This window comes from Strongylocentrotus purpuratus, unplaced genomic scaffold (genome assembly GCF_000002235.5).
Source record: "Strongylocentrotus purpuratus isolate Spur 01 unplaced genomic scaffold, Spur_5.0 spur5_scaffold_9, whole genome shotgun sequence".
Taxonomy (NCBI): domain Eukaryota; kingdom Metazoa; phylum Echinodermata; class Echinoidea; order Camarodonta; family Strongylocentrotidae; genus Strongylocentrotus; species Strongylocentrotus purpuratus.
The window spans coordinates 21,076,937-21,091,692 of record NW_022145615.1 but is presented as its reverse complement, the minus strand read 5'-3'; the positions used below and the strand labels follow the sequence as shown (position 1 = coordinate 21,091,692).

Genomic DNA, 14,756 nt, shown 5'->3' with positions numbered 1-14,756 from the left:
CTCTCTCTCTTTTAAGCATTACTCTCTCTGTTTCTCTTTTTCTTCCACTTTTTCTCCATCTGTCTCATTATCTGTTCTTTTCTCTTGATCTCTCATTCTCTCTATTTCTTTTGCTCTCCTACATTTTCTCTATCTTCCTCCATCTGATTAAAATCTATCTCATTTTACCTTTCCCCTGGATATCCATATCAATCTTTTTATTTCCTGCTCATCATGAACTCAATTATGCTGATTATGAGACATGGCCATTTCAGGCCTTGCCCTTGCACTGCTTTGTTTGCCCCTGTATGTTCTTTACACCCCTTCCCCCCGCATAGAATAACCCAAATGTCATTTGCATTCTATCTCTTTACAGCAAACGGAACAGTCTACTCGTGGGGAGGAGGGGTGGATGGACAGCTTGGGCATGGAGAAGATGTGCAGTATCTTGCTCAACCCGAGGCCTTGGCCGATGGTGCTCTCCCTGGCAGAGTGGCTCAGGTGGCGTGTGGAGATTCGTACAGTGCAGCACTGCTTGGTAATGATGATTATCTTCATAAATTATCTTATTTACTGTTATTCTCACATCCCCCTCTTACACTCCTAATTCTTACCCTCTCAATTTTCTTTGTCGCTTTCCTAGGTTTTAGTCTTGTTTATGATTACATATGACTTTCATCGGAAAGCAACCATTATTACAACTCTTCCTAGTTAAAATACTGCCAACATTAGTCATCACTTGTATGAGGTCCATGACTCCTTATTGCCATCAACATCATCATCATTATCTCAGCAGTGCCCTTGACATCATTATTATCATCATCATCATTGTTGTTGTCATCATCACTGTCATTACTATCATCATCATCATCATCATCATCTGAATGTCATTGTCATCATCATGGTCATCTTTGACTTTTTCATCATTACCATCATCATCATTACCATCATCATCATTATCAAGATCTTCAACAGCAGCAGAGTTATCAACTGCCTTCTCTTCTTCACTTCACCCATTCTCTATTAATCAACCTTTGTTCCTGTCTCTTATTTCTCTTTCTCCCCCTCCCCTCTTTCTCTCTGTCTCTCTCTCTCTTTCTCTCTTTTCTCTCTCTCTCTGTCTCTTTCTCCTTCTCTCTCTTTTTCTCTCTTTCTGCCTCTTTCCCTCTCTCTTTCTCTTTCTCTCATTCTCTCTCTTTCTCTCTTTTCTCTCTTTCTCTCTCTCTTCTCTCTCTCTCTCTCTCTCTATCCTATCCCAAACTCTTTATCTGAAGCAATAACATAAGATCACCAAAAACAACAATCATTTCTTATAAGTGTGAGGCCTAATCGAGGGAAGTGTCGGTGCCCTTTGCAGAAACTAAGCTGGACACTAGTCTTCTTTATGATCTCTCCCATCATACCAGGGAAATATCAACCAACGCTGTGCTTCAAATTGAATTATTCATGTCAAAGAGCCTGGCTTTCTTAATCCCTAGTTTGCTTCCATCTCTTCCAAACCTGACAATAGCTATGTTCACATGGTATCGTAGTAGTTACAAACTTCAAGTTTGCGCAACCGTAGCGAAAGGGCTTTTCCAGCTGCGGCACCTTCTCTTTGGAATAATTTACCATTTAATTTGAGAATCATAACTTCCTTACAAACCTTTTAATCCAAGCTGAAATCTCATCTTTTTTAACAATACTTGTACTTGGCACTATGGCACTCATCCAAACTCTCTTATTCGTTCTATTTTTGTATAAATGCCTATTATTATTATTATTAAGTTATAAACAATGAAGCACAAGGCATAACAACGGTTTACAAGGGACCGAAAGTGTTTATAGTCAACTATGAGCTGGGGAAAGCATTCATTTTAATTACAAGGTGGTGCATAGCCTAGAAATTAATCGCGTCTACACGGCCCATAACTTAGAGTGAGGACCCACTGCTGCTGATTGCTATCACGATATAAAACCTTAAGATCTGTCACGGTTTGTAACGTCAAGTTAACCTCAAGTTTCGTAACCGTGCGTCTATACAGTCCCTAACTCCCAAATAACTTTGAAGTTTATAACCATGACCTTATACCTTCCAGTTAACGGACTGTCGTATGGACATCCCTGTTGAGATCCTCTTTCCTTATCCATTACCGATCTAGACTAAATCTCTGTTTCTTCCTGCGGATACAGCTCTCATCTTTTCTCCCTTGCACTCCTTAAAAAACTAAGTGAGGCATGGAGATACGGTTTATATGAAAATTAGCCCCCATCATAATCGCCCCTTTTAAAATTGTATTATTTTCTCTGCCACTTCTACATGGCCAGCGTGACCTTTTTCCCTACTTCAATTTAAGCCCTGAGTGATGATTTATGCGTTTCTTAGGTATAGGGGGATAGTTTAGACATGCTATTTGCATGAAGTGAATTAACATGGATGATGTAAATGGAAATATAAAAAAGCCAGAAAAATAAACTTTCCAAGGTGTAAATGTCAGTGGCGTGGCGGGGGAAATATCATAAATATGGAAAGTGCCAGCCTGGCCTTTTATATATTAGTGACTTAATAATGGGGGAAAAATCAATCAATTTTTTCCGCAAACTGTATTTTTCATCCCCCGTGCCAATGGGCATACTTTGGCTGTGATCCGTGCTAATGCAGTGCGTCAAGCTGCAGGTTTAATCATGAGAGACTACTTGCCCGAGATCTTCAGTCATGTGTCGGAAAGGGAGTAATGTCAATTGCAAGAATAATCAGTTGTTGCATCGTATTAATATGTTTTTTTTGTAAATCAGCATTAAGAGTGAGAAATGAGATGGAACATGCAAAATACAAGCACTTGAGGAGTCAGAGTAGATGTAATGTAGATTTGCAGCTCATATCCGACACCGGTACATAAGTCGGTCTTTTGACGTGATTGCTACAACCTTTTCTGCCCCCCAAAAGGTGAATTCCATGCTACTATATTTCATGTTGTCAAATTGCTTCCACATTTTTGCAGTAGTGATCATTGAGAAGAAAGGCAAGCTCTCGTAACAATTGCATTAGATTTGATGAAGAAAACAGGTCATAAGTTCTTTGATTGTGTACCTCACTCTGACATTTTTTTTTTAAATAGAGAGAGAATTCAGTTATTGTTAACGTCGAGTGTTGAAATCAATGTTAATTTTGTTAATGATCTTTTTCATTTTTTAGCTAAAGTCTCTCTCGTCTCATCCCCCCCCCCCCCCCACAATGTTAATTTAAGTATTTAACCCCTTCTTTTCTCCATTTTTCAGGTGATGGCTCCCTCTACATGTGGGGAAAGAGCAGTCACGTGATTCAGGCTGACCAGCCGTCCTCTCAGAAGGTGTACCGACCTGTTGGCATTTCCCTGAATGGACGTTCCATTGCTATGGTAACCTGTGGCTCGTGGCATACCGCAGCAATCACGGGAAAGCCAGGTCTGTAAAAAAAAAAAAAAATGCAAAGGAATTAATGAATCAGATAGGGTGTAAGGGAAAGAAGGAGAAAGCCATAATGATGTGGTGTAGGAATACACCCTTAGGCATATTTGAGCATGTTTTGTGCCAGGACGGATTGTCTTTGAAAGCCAGAAGGATGTTAAATCATACATATTTACACTGATTAAACACCCTTTCTACTCTCAACAAATGATGAATACTTGAAGTTAAGAGCAAGAAGGGCATTAAAGGAAACCTCACCCTAAAGAATAAGTGTAGGTTTGCTGAAAAATGAAATTTAGTCCTCACTATTGATGTACAATACTCCTTACAAAAATGTACAAGAGATATGTAAATGAAGATATTCTTTGCATGATGTAATGCCATTTAGCATGACATGGGCACAGCCATTTTCTTTACAATGTGACGTACCAGATGAACTTGTACATGTATCATGCACCGAGCTCTAGTTGGAAAGACTTTTTGATTCAACAAAACTCCCTCGCTTTTCAGTGAGGGAAAATCATAGCTGAGAAGGTAAAACACATATCTGGTGACAAAATATATAACAGGGGAACGATTGTAACTCATTAATTTAAAAGTACTAAAATATAGCAGTTGACAAATCTATTTCATTTATGCGAAACCTTTACCCCAGAAGAGCAACAACTTATTAATGCAATTTGCATCCTGTCAATTGTATTAATAAAGATAATAGCAGTTGATAATGAAATACTTCATCACCACACACAGTGGGAAGGAAGCATCCATAAATTTGAATACGCATATTACGTCACGTTATCAACAAAATGAAGATGACCATGTCATGCTGAGAAACTGTACATTATGCTAAGAATATCGTGTTTCACACACTACGGTGGGGAATCTTATACATTAATGGGCAAGAATATAATAAATCTTTCAGAATAACGAAAGTCATTTCTTGGGGTGAGGTTTGTGTACTGTCAGGAAAAGTAAATGCCCTTTTTGGCCCTCATAAGATGGTTCACTAGAAGGTTATAAACAGAGATTTTGGTGAAGTATCTACTTGATCTAATAAAATCTAATTCTCTATACCCCTCCCCTCCCCTCCCCCCCCCCCCCTCAAAAAAAAAATTCAAACATTTTAGTCCATATTCTAGATATTATCCTATGTGTATAATAACAAAACAATTATTGGATGTATGTCATGTTAAACTTTTCAGCTCCTGTGATGTTAATCAACTTTTTAATTTAACTAATATGCCTTTATTGTGCAAGGGAAAGGCTGTGTGGCTCATCCTTTTTGTCTTCCACATACCTATGAAATGAAAACTGCTATTCGTGCCATGAAAAGGGCTATTTTGCTGGACAGTTCATTGAACTTTGCGCAAAAATTAGAACGGGAGATCAAAGAATTTCAAGTTACCTTGGAGCCATCAGAGGGGAGGAGAACAAACACGTAAAAGACACAATACTGGCATTATATTTCTTTTCTATATGACCTAATAATATTAACGATTCTTTTTAATAAAACTACAACAGATAAAGAAAGGAGGCGCAGAATAAAAGAGATTGAAATTATCTCTCTTTATATGCTCCATCCTTCTCTTTTTCGACGCAATTGAGAGTATGATAGGAATAAAAAGATGGAAGTATCTTCTGTAAGGTATCCTAGAGGGCATGCGATAGTACAATTGTCCGTCAGTATTGTTGTAGCGGTCACAAATTACTACCCCGGGGCTGTTGTCATCATCGTATGCCTTCAGACAAGCAATTGTAGAAGGGACGGAGGGAGAGACGGAGAGAGAGAAGGAATCTAGATTGACCAATAGACATATGATTGCTGTCTCTTTTGTTATCGTCCGTGACAATATGATGACCGGCATTGATTTGTTTGGTGGGGTTTTCTATTTCTATTATCGTCCGTAGTTCCTAGGGAGGCATGTTAGCTTATAAAGCGCCAGATCAAAAGACGCGGACAATGATGTTCCATGACGTTATTAATTCAAATATTGCATTTTAGATTTGATTAAAGATCGTGACATGACCCATGATGCACTTTGGTCCGCCTCTTGTCCGTGCGGCTCCCCCCTTTTTTTGTTACCGCTGGGGCGTGTGTGCGTAGGCATTCAATTAAATTCAATGTCAGATTCATCGGGGAGCGCTTGCTGAACTAAATGTCAAGAGACATTGACTTATGATCGGACGTAAACACAATTTGCATAAGTAGCTTATGAGGCATGACAATAAAAACAAACAACCATGAAGTGATCTGTACAAGAAATATACATTTGTAGTCATAAAAGAGATGAGATTCAGGGTTAATAATCTGCATGTAATAGTGCATTAAGGTTAATGTAACTTGTTGTAGGTAGTTATAAAGAGTAGCCATTGAAGAGTTTAATGTGCATGAATTTTTTAGCTACATCGGACTTGAACCAAGTATATCCGGTCTAAATATTTGAACCCTTTACTCTCTTTGGTGACCAATCGAACAAACAGGGGCTGTCAAAAGTCAACTTTTGCCTGGTGTACATCGTACCTGTACTACATATATATATATATATATATAAAAAAGTGTGAGAATTCACAAGCCGAAAGCTCGTAATAAACTTGTAAAGTACTGCTACATCTCACGTTCCTAGACCTTTTTTTTCACGCCTATATGTATATATATATATATATATATATGTATATACTTGAAACTGTGTGGCGGTACGTGGTTTCGATCCATGGTGATTAAAGAATGAAGAAAATTTTCTTTAGTGTTCAAACCTTTAATCTGCTGCTAGGGATAGGCTTTCCAGATGCAGAATACACAATATGTTTATTGTATATATTTGTAAGGATATGAACAATAAGCCGTCCCAGTTTACGTGCACTTTACTCTAAAGAAAAAAAAAAACCTGTCCCCCCCCCCTTGCCTCCGAGGCTTACAGTTGTTTGAAAATAATGTTTCAGGAAGAGTTGAGCAGTTCCCTGACACGATCGCCGAAAGGTCAGGCTTTCTTCTACCTGTCTTACTAATATCCGCTTGTGTTCGGACGGGAGAATAAAAGCGACGTTTAGTTCCAATATTGGTTTTATCCGTCAGCTTTCATTTCTTTCCCTCTGCGTGTTTTGCCCATCAGAGATCCTGTGGCACCGCTTCTGCCTTTCTTCTTCACTTAACCGGGGTCTCTCTTCCTTTCAAGAGGCTGGCACGCTCTGACACTTTCCCTTTTCTTTAAGCCTGTCATTATTCTGGAACAAAAATTGATTATTTGGTATCTCGATGCTGTCTTTCTTTATGTTTGATAGCGGGATTTTTAAGATGAGGTATGTGACCCAGGGATGCACTTTATCACTTGGTCTGCTTCTTTGTTGACCGGTTTGAATCTGAGAAGAGAAGGTATTTCCAATATATATCACTCTATTCAATGTATTGTTCTGAAGTTTCCTTGCAATCATCTCCTTTTCTCAGACTGGTGTCACATGCCTCAGGGTTGTCCCTTCAACCCAGTTTGATCCTTTTTCTTTTCTTTTTCTTGAATGTCTTGTCCTGCTTTCATATTTTCCATTTTAATCTTGATCAAATCTTGGCCTACCTAATGACTTATTCTTATTACCAGTACCTTTTCCCCTCTTCACAACTCTTTGTCCCTTCTGTCATTCGTTCATCTCCCTTTCTCTTTCTGTCTTTTGTCGTTCTCTTTCTCTTTCTCTTTCTGTTTCTTTGTATGTCTCTTGCCCTCCCCCCCCCCCTCTCTCTCTCTCTCTCTCTCTCTCTCTGGCAACCATTGCTCCTGGCTTTATTTCATCTCAGACAATATCATGGTTCTTAGGATTGCAATCAGGCTTTAAGTTAGATTTTAGGTTTAATGTTTTATTTGGATGTAGGTTTAGATCTTAGATCCAATAATAATAATAATAATAATAATAGCTCACATTTATAATGCGCCTAATACTTTGTTTCTAGGCGCGGAACATATTATTACCCCGGTCATAGGATTCAGGCTTACCCGCACACAATGTATGCACATTCTCCACTCCCTGGGGAGCATTCCAGCCAGGCGTCTTTTTTACAAGCGCACACGTGCTAATCTAACCACATTAGCTTTCGCATCCTACCGGGTACCCATTTACACCTGGGTGGAGAGTGGCAAATGTAGATCAATGTCTTGCCAAAGGACATTAGTGCCGCGGTGGGACTTGAACCGCGAACCTTGTGATCCACAGTCCGGTGACATATCCACTCGTCCACGACACCTCTACAATGCTGAATTCCATCAGTGTATGCAAGTTAAAGAGCAAATCATAGGCCAACAGTCCTGGTGAAATTTCCATAAAAATCAAAGTAAGGGGCACCTTACATTTTGATAAGGGCAGAAACATAATATCGAATGGGGACATGAGGCCAAAATGAAATAAAGCCAGGAGCATGGGTTGTCAGTGGTAGAGAGAGAGGTTGGAAGGGAGAGAGACACAGAGAAGAGACAGAAAAAGAGAGACAGAGACAAAGACAGAGAAAGAGAAAGAGAAAACATCCAAAATGTGGATAGACATGATCACTATACAAGAACCCACTATTGTTATTGTTATTATTACTATAATTAATTATTAAAGCAGTTATTAAAATTGGAGCGAATATATATTTCAGGATGACAGGGGCATAACAACCTCTTTAAACTTAAGAATGGCATCTGATACTTAAATACTTTATTCCCTTCCTTATTGGCACTATCACACTTGAGAATGTATAAAGAAGAACAAGTCAGTACACATTCTAATGCGTACTAAGAAACCATGTAATAGCTCGGATTGAGATTCCTGCAGTGCATTATGGGTGTGCCCTTTGACCTTTTCATATGCTTATCCAGTGCAGGATCATTTCAAACAAAAGAGAAAGAATAGCGCGGATCTTATGCACGATTGATTGGTAATAATGATGATGTATTCAATAATGATTTACATGCTGACATTCATTGTACGGGTTGCAGTCCAGAGAAAGTCGAACTGCACTGTGGGAAGATATAGGTGTGATGAACTTTGAACTTGTGTATATCGTGAGGTGCGAGTGATCTGGATCGATTGCAACTCGCTTTGATTTCTATAATGATCATCTTGAGAAGTAGGCGCTTTTAATTTTACTTCCGGGATTATGTGTATAGAACATTTGATTAATAAATTGATCGATTGCAAATACTTACAAGGCAAGAGCAAGTTCAAATAATGCGTCGGAGGCTCTCGCAAAACGATCAAATATGATATGAATACGTGTTTGTTCTTAAAACTGGCCCGTTATATATTCCGTACGTGTATATCCGCACAAAACAGCCAACTCTACAAAATTCTTGTCACAATTTTACAGGTGTTTATTCAGTCAAGGGGTGATCTGGATTAGTTATCTGTCAGACTTCGATATATATATATATCGAAGTCTGACAGATAACTATATATATATATTATATATCTTTTCTTATGGTTAGTTCTAGTCTGCTTTAAACAAGCGCTCATAATTCAATTGATCTCAATGTGTTACGTTAAGACTAAGACAGTGAAATGTTCACATTACTCATGCGCTTTTGTATAGAGCATGGGAACATTCTCTATCCTACCACCTCCCCAACTTGCACATGAAGCGAAACATTTGATTGGTGAGAAAACAGTTCTAAATGGATAGGAAAAGAGAGGGATCAGAGGAGAAAAGACCTTTGTTCCGAGAAATGAAATAGAGATGGATTGCGCCATATTGCGGACTTGACATTTATGATCACATTAATCTCAGTGGAAAACATTAACAAGTAAAGAAATGATTAGTCTAACCCTTACACTGCCGCAGACAGTCATGCCATGTATAAATGTATTGACAGATGGAGCTATCAGGAGGCAGAGGGTTAAATAAAATATCAATAGTATGCACACATTTTCCATCTCCCCTGATTAATTGCCCATTAATCAACCAACACTTTAAAGCCTGGTTATTTGTGAGAGTAATACTTTTCTAGAGTGAAGTTTTCTATAATTCGATACTGCATAAAAACTGATAAGCATATTGGGGGAACCACAGATCAGCGTTAAACTATAATTAGTTTCTTTTTCAGAGCCAGAAGGGTGTTATTCTATGATAAAGTATACTTCAATTAATGCCTTTCTGCCTCAAAACAGACAAAGTGTTGTCATTTTGTTGGGATGGTTTTAAATCTCTCTCCTTTGTTCACAAGTGCAAATCTGTGATTGGTTGTTGTATGTTTAGAGAAACACTTCATGCCACGTGATGCTGTTTGAACTCGGGTCATAATGCTTTTTGATATATTTGCTAAAAATGATACTTTGAAGTACAGAAAATTAGAATAAAACTTTTCTGTAAAATTAAATCTGAATATGAAAAACAAACTTTCATTTAATATAAGACTAATTTAGCAATGTATGCAGATGCAGTGAATTTTGTGACAGCATACAAGGCCAAGTCATATATTTTTGAGTAATCTGCCTCATAAACCCTGTACTGGTATATTAATGAATTTCATAAATGAATTAAAGGCCTGTCACAGAGACTTGTCCTCTTTACACATTTAAGCTGAATTAATTATAAGGATGATGATCATGTTCGGGAAGCAAATAAGCACTGTCTGCATCACGTGAACCTTTAACTTTCCACTATGCTAAATCTCAGACGGTTGTGGTCCAGTAGTCGCCCATTTGTTGCCCTATATGTGTTCAATACCCTTAAGTCATTTCAAAGAATGTCTACTTATGTGCAGTCAGACTGCATCAAGAAAGACCGCCATCTTTCATATTTAGGTTGAATTTTTCATGCGAATGAACTGTGGCATGGTCAGACCAATTACAGAGATGAAAGGCTTAACCTATATACCGCTTAAAGAAAGATGGACGCTTCATCTGTCCCAGTTTCTTTTGTAAAGAGACAAGAGAAATCATAATCACGTTAAACTGCAATCTCCTTTTTTGCCTTGTATCCCATATTTTTTCGTTGCTATTCATGACTTGTGGTAGTGTGGCGTAAAAAATACAGGAAATCAGACTTAGCTGTAAGGTATTCGTGACCCGCCACTGCATTACTTAAGTTCGATCAAAAGGCAGCCATAGGATCGACGAGAAAAGAAAAGACCCAATTTGAATTGATATCCCCTGTGAATTCATCGCAAGGCCCCTTTGATTCTTGTTTGTTATCCAACGATCTGGGTCAATTGCAATGTAACAATTAGAGCGAACCATAGCTAAGGAAACAAGTTTGTAATCTTCTGTAATTGTTGCACTGTAATAGGTTAAAAGCCCCCCTTTTTATGTTGGTTATTTTAGTTTGTTGGTCCGGCACCGGGGCTGCGAAAATACAGCTTTTGTTGTGACGGGAATTCCCTACGGCTGTTTTTATTGGAAGTCACTTTGAGTAATTCATATCTGTCTCATTTAGCTGGGTGAATTTTTTTTCTTCAAAAAAGGTAAAATAATTGCAAATCAGTGAAGTACGGGTCAGTATCCAGCCATGAAAAGATGATTTAGATTTCTTTTCATACGTAGCTTGAGGATGTGAAACCCAGGAAATGTTAGTCCAATCTCTAAATTTCGCACAATAATGATTTCATCTGCTAAACAATGTGGTCTAAAATTGGATGGGTTGAGGGTCTTTCTGAAAGACAAAATTATGGACGATGCACTTTGTATTTATCACTAAAAGGTTTCATTATATATGTCTTTTGTTTGGTTGGACAGTAGGCACAAATTTCATGCAATACAAGTTCTGTTTGTATGCGACAGATGTAATATAGTTTTAAGGTGAATGTTTTCTACATCTGAGCATCATCTCATTTGATATAAACATCTTATTTAACCTGTTTGATATGATTTGATAATTGTGTAACATTATGTTTCCAAAGACCCAAGCCAGAGATATTTTAAGCGTGGTATTTAACAGGTTAAGAAGTATACAGGTATGAAAATCTGATGTGCAGTACAGGTCGGGGTGGGTTATACACTTGGATTAATTATATATATGTATATAAATATCGTCCATTAGACCTTTCTTTGTTATTCAAGATATGTCATCACTGAAGTCTTCACACCTATAATTTATATATTCTTTAAAACTAGAATGGATTAACCGATGACATTAAGAACTCCAAAGATTTAAAACAAAGTAAAAGAAAACACTTATTGTTAAATATGCAATTCTCTTTGCAGCTCAGTAAAGGTAATATCCCAATGGCAGCCCCCCCCCCCCCTTCCTTTTTTTACAATGTTAACAATGTGATATTATTATTTGGGGCAATAACTTGACAAGCAACTTTGCCCCTCCCCCTGCACATACTGGTTTATCATATTGTTTCTCCCTTTGTCACTATTTTTTCTTTTTATGTATGTAAAATAAATATAATGAAACAAATTGAGGATAGGCAACCCCCAAAAATGACAAGTCATGTGGATGTAAGGCATAAAGGAGCTGCTGAAAACTTGTCACGATTCCATGACCAAAACCATTGTGACATGTTACATTAATGAAGTAGCTGACAAATCCCCCCTCCAAGAAGTGAGCTGTTATACTATGTGTTTGGACTACAAATAGGTATTCTTTTCATCATAAAAGAGAAACAGGTTCAGGACTAGATGTTGGTTTCCGAGGTTTATAGAACATATTCAAGCCCACTCTACTCATACCAAGAAAGAAAACAATTTGTGTTACAAATCAACTCTTTAAAACTTTAATAATTATTCCATATCAAAGTATTGTTGAAGGGATTTTGAACAAACAATATGAATTACATATCTTTACAGAGAGACAGCCACTGGAGGAGGACTCAGACACCTCTGAGGAGGAGGAGGAGGATTTGGATGCCTTGATTACCATGGAAACAGGTGATGGAAGAGATGCGTTCCAGGATAGGGCTGACAACTTCTGGGATATGTCTCATGAGGTAAAAAAAGCGGAGGATACCTCCTACGACTCGTCTGTTATCCCAAAAGTGGCCAGAAGTATTTTGATGTTTGATGTAAATTAGGATGTTCCTTTTATGCAAATGTAGGTGGCATTGTTTTGATTCAGGCTGATGAATGAGATGATGTGAAGAGAGGAAGAGAGATGTTTGCCTCTAATTTTCAATGTGTATATGTAAATCTGGTCTTCCATAGAGCTTCCTCCCCCTCTTCTTTTTCACTGGCTTTTATCTCTCACTCATTCATCCACCCTTCCCTTTTACTCCCCTCTCTGTTGCTTCATCCAATTTCTTATGTCTTCTTGATATTCTTCTTCTTTTCTTTTTCTTCTTCTTCTTCGTCTTCGTCTTCCTTTTCTTCTCCTTCATCTTTTCTTTTTTTTCTCCAATACTCTCTCTTCCTATCCTTTTCTCTCTTTCCGTCTTTGCTGATAAAGTGTTTAAAAAATAATCACTTATTTGTTGAAGGCTGTTTTTGTGCATTTCAATTCCATACACTTCCGTCTCTCCTTCCCCAGACTGCCTCTCCAGAAAAGAACAATGCCACCTCCAATCCTCCTGCAGTGAACAACTCAATGCCACCGTACAGGCTTGCAAGGGAGGGCACCACCCTTACACTGGAGGAGTTCTATTCCGCTACCCCTGTGCCATCCAATCGTCCAAGAGAGCTTCGACGGGCGAGTCTTACAGAGAGAAAACGGGCAGCGCAGGAGGAGAAGGTGCAAGGTGCCGACGATCGGGTGAACGCTGAAATGACAGCGGAGGAATCGGCAGAGGATGCAGGAAGAGGGAGAATCGCTGATGATTCATCCGTGGATGAAAACGTTGATGCAGACAGCGTCATTATGACTCCATCTAAGGACTCTACAGAAGAACCACAAACTCTGGACAAATATTCTAGGCCAGAGACTGAGCCAGACAATGCCTTCCCAAAGTCCACTTTACCACCTTCTGGGAAGGTCACTGTCCAACCCCAGAGAGACATGTCTTTGTCACGCTCCAAGACAATGGGAAGCATAAATGTACCGAAGAAGTCTGTTCCAAAGGAAACCTACCAAGGGTTTATGATATGAGTGCAATGAGCGGATCGGGTGATGCGGAAAGAGGTATCCCAGGGAAGTTTGTGGTTGATAAGCATGTGGTTATACAGACCAGAAAGGCCTCCCCGTCTTCTTCACCGTCATCCTCCGCATCTTCCTCTTCTTCTTCTACCAAGAGGAAGCCGGCAGGTACCAAACAAGCAATTCCAACTGTTAGCTTGGTCGGCAGTGACAGTGTGGACTTGCCCTCATCCAATGATAAAATCACCAATAGCTTGCCGATACCAAAATGACCAGAGCGCACACCCTGTACGGTCCGATGCGGACTAAAGGGAAGATCCAGCATTCCAACAGTGAGCATACATCTTCGCCAGTGATTTACCCCGTTGCACCTGTAGTATCGACGGCATACAAGATGAGGGCACCAGTCACCAGGGATGGAGGTCACCCAACAGGAAAGTCTAAATATGGGGGCAAGGTTGGTTCCCTGAAAGAACTTAAGCCACACCCTCAAGCAGGGGCTGTGCGTGAGACTGCCAGCCATCCCAAGTCGGTGGGAGGGAGGAAGCCTCTCGGACCTACCACCACCTCCTCGCAGAAGAGACCTGTCTTCTCGTCCGCAGGATCATGGCGACAGAGGTCAGAGATCGATGATGTGCTTCTTAGAGATCATAGCACACCTCCTGGTAGTCCATTGCAGAGGAAAGTCTCAACCAAAGATTCATGACAAAGCCGTTCTTTCTTTTTAAAAACACAAATAATGAAGAAAGGCCTCCATTTTACCAAAGAGGTTCCTCATTAATGAAGGAGGCATATTCCCAAATTTGATGAACCTAGATGTGTGTGTGTGTGTGTAATTTGGGTTATTGGGTGTGTGTAAGTGGGTACAGATATGTATCAATCAGATATGATTATTTACGTTTGGTCTGGGGACCGACCTTTAACGTCACCATCTGAAAGACGTGACTCATTTTCAAACCGGGGTTGCCTGAGCCAGTTTGTAGGTGAAGACAGAGAGCTGACCAAGTGAGCATACCGCTAGACCAACTCACATCTTGCTGCCATTTTGGTGCCATTTTTTACACCTGTGCAAGCAGTGCATGTGTTTATATTCACAACATATTTTAATGAATGAATTTTTCACAAATGTTATGGTGAAGGGGAAGATGTCTGTATATTGTTTCAAGATTATCTGTAAGTAACAATCATGTAGACTCATGAGAGTAAAGTACATAAGGAATATTCATGCCAATTCCATGATCCTTACCAACGTGGCATATAACTTAAAACTTAATATTGAATTGAAAAATCATGACAAAGGCCTGATATGGACTCACTTGTTCCAAGATAATTACTGTTGGTGCTGGTCATAACACATACAATGGAATATATACAATCAATC

The 14,756-nt window shown here is 39.1% G+C and overlaps 1 protein-coding gene across 1 annotated transcript; it reads left to right on the top strand.

Moving 5' to 3' along the window:
• Positions 1-327: 327 nt before the first annotated feature.
• LOC115920524 lies at positions 328-13,409 on the top strand. The gene is made up of 4 exons (XM_030976377.1): positions 328-517; positions 3,238-3,402; positions 12,157-12,296; positions 12,833-13,409. Exons 1-4 carry the CDS (start codon positions 328-330, stop codon positions 13,385-13,387), a joined length of 1,050 nt encoding a protein of 349 aa, XP_030832237.1. The 3' UTR covers positions 13,388-13,409.
• The last annotated feature ends 1,347 nt before the right edge of the window (positions 13,410-14,756 follow it).

Bases quoted from the DNA above. Each gene is read 5' to 3' on its own strand.
- LOC115920524 (XM_030976377.1), top strand. From the start codon at position 328: ATGTCATTTGCATTCTATCTCTTTACAGCAAACGGAACAGTCTACTCG. The intron at 518-3,237 runs GTAATGATGATT...TCCATTTTTCAG, and splicing joins GTACAGTGCAGCACTGCTTG to GTGATGGCTCCCTCTACATG. The intron at 3,403-12,156 runs GTCTGTAAAAAA...ATATCTTTACAG, and splicing joins AGCAATCACGGGAAAGCCAG to AGAGACAGCCACTGGAGGAG.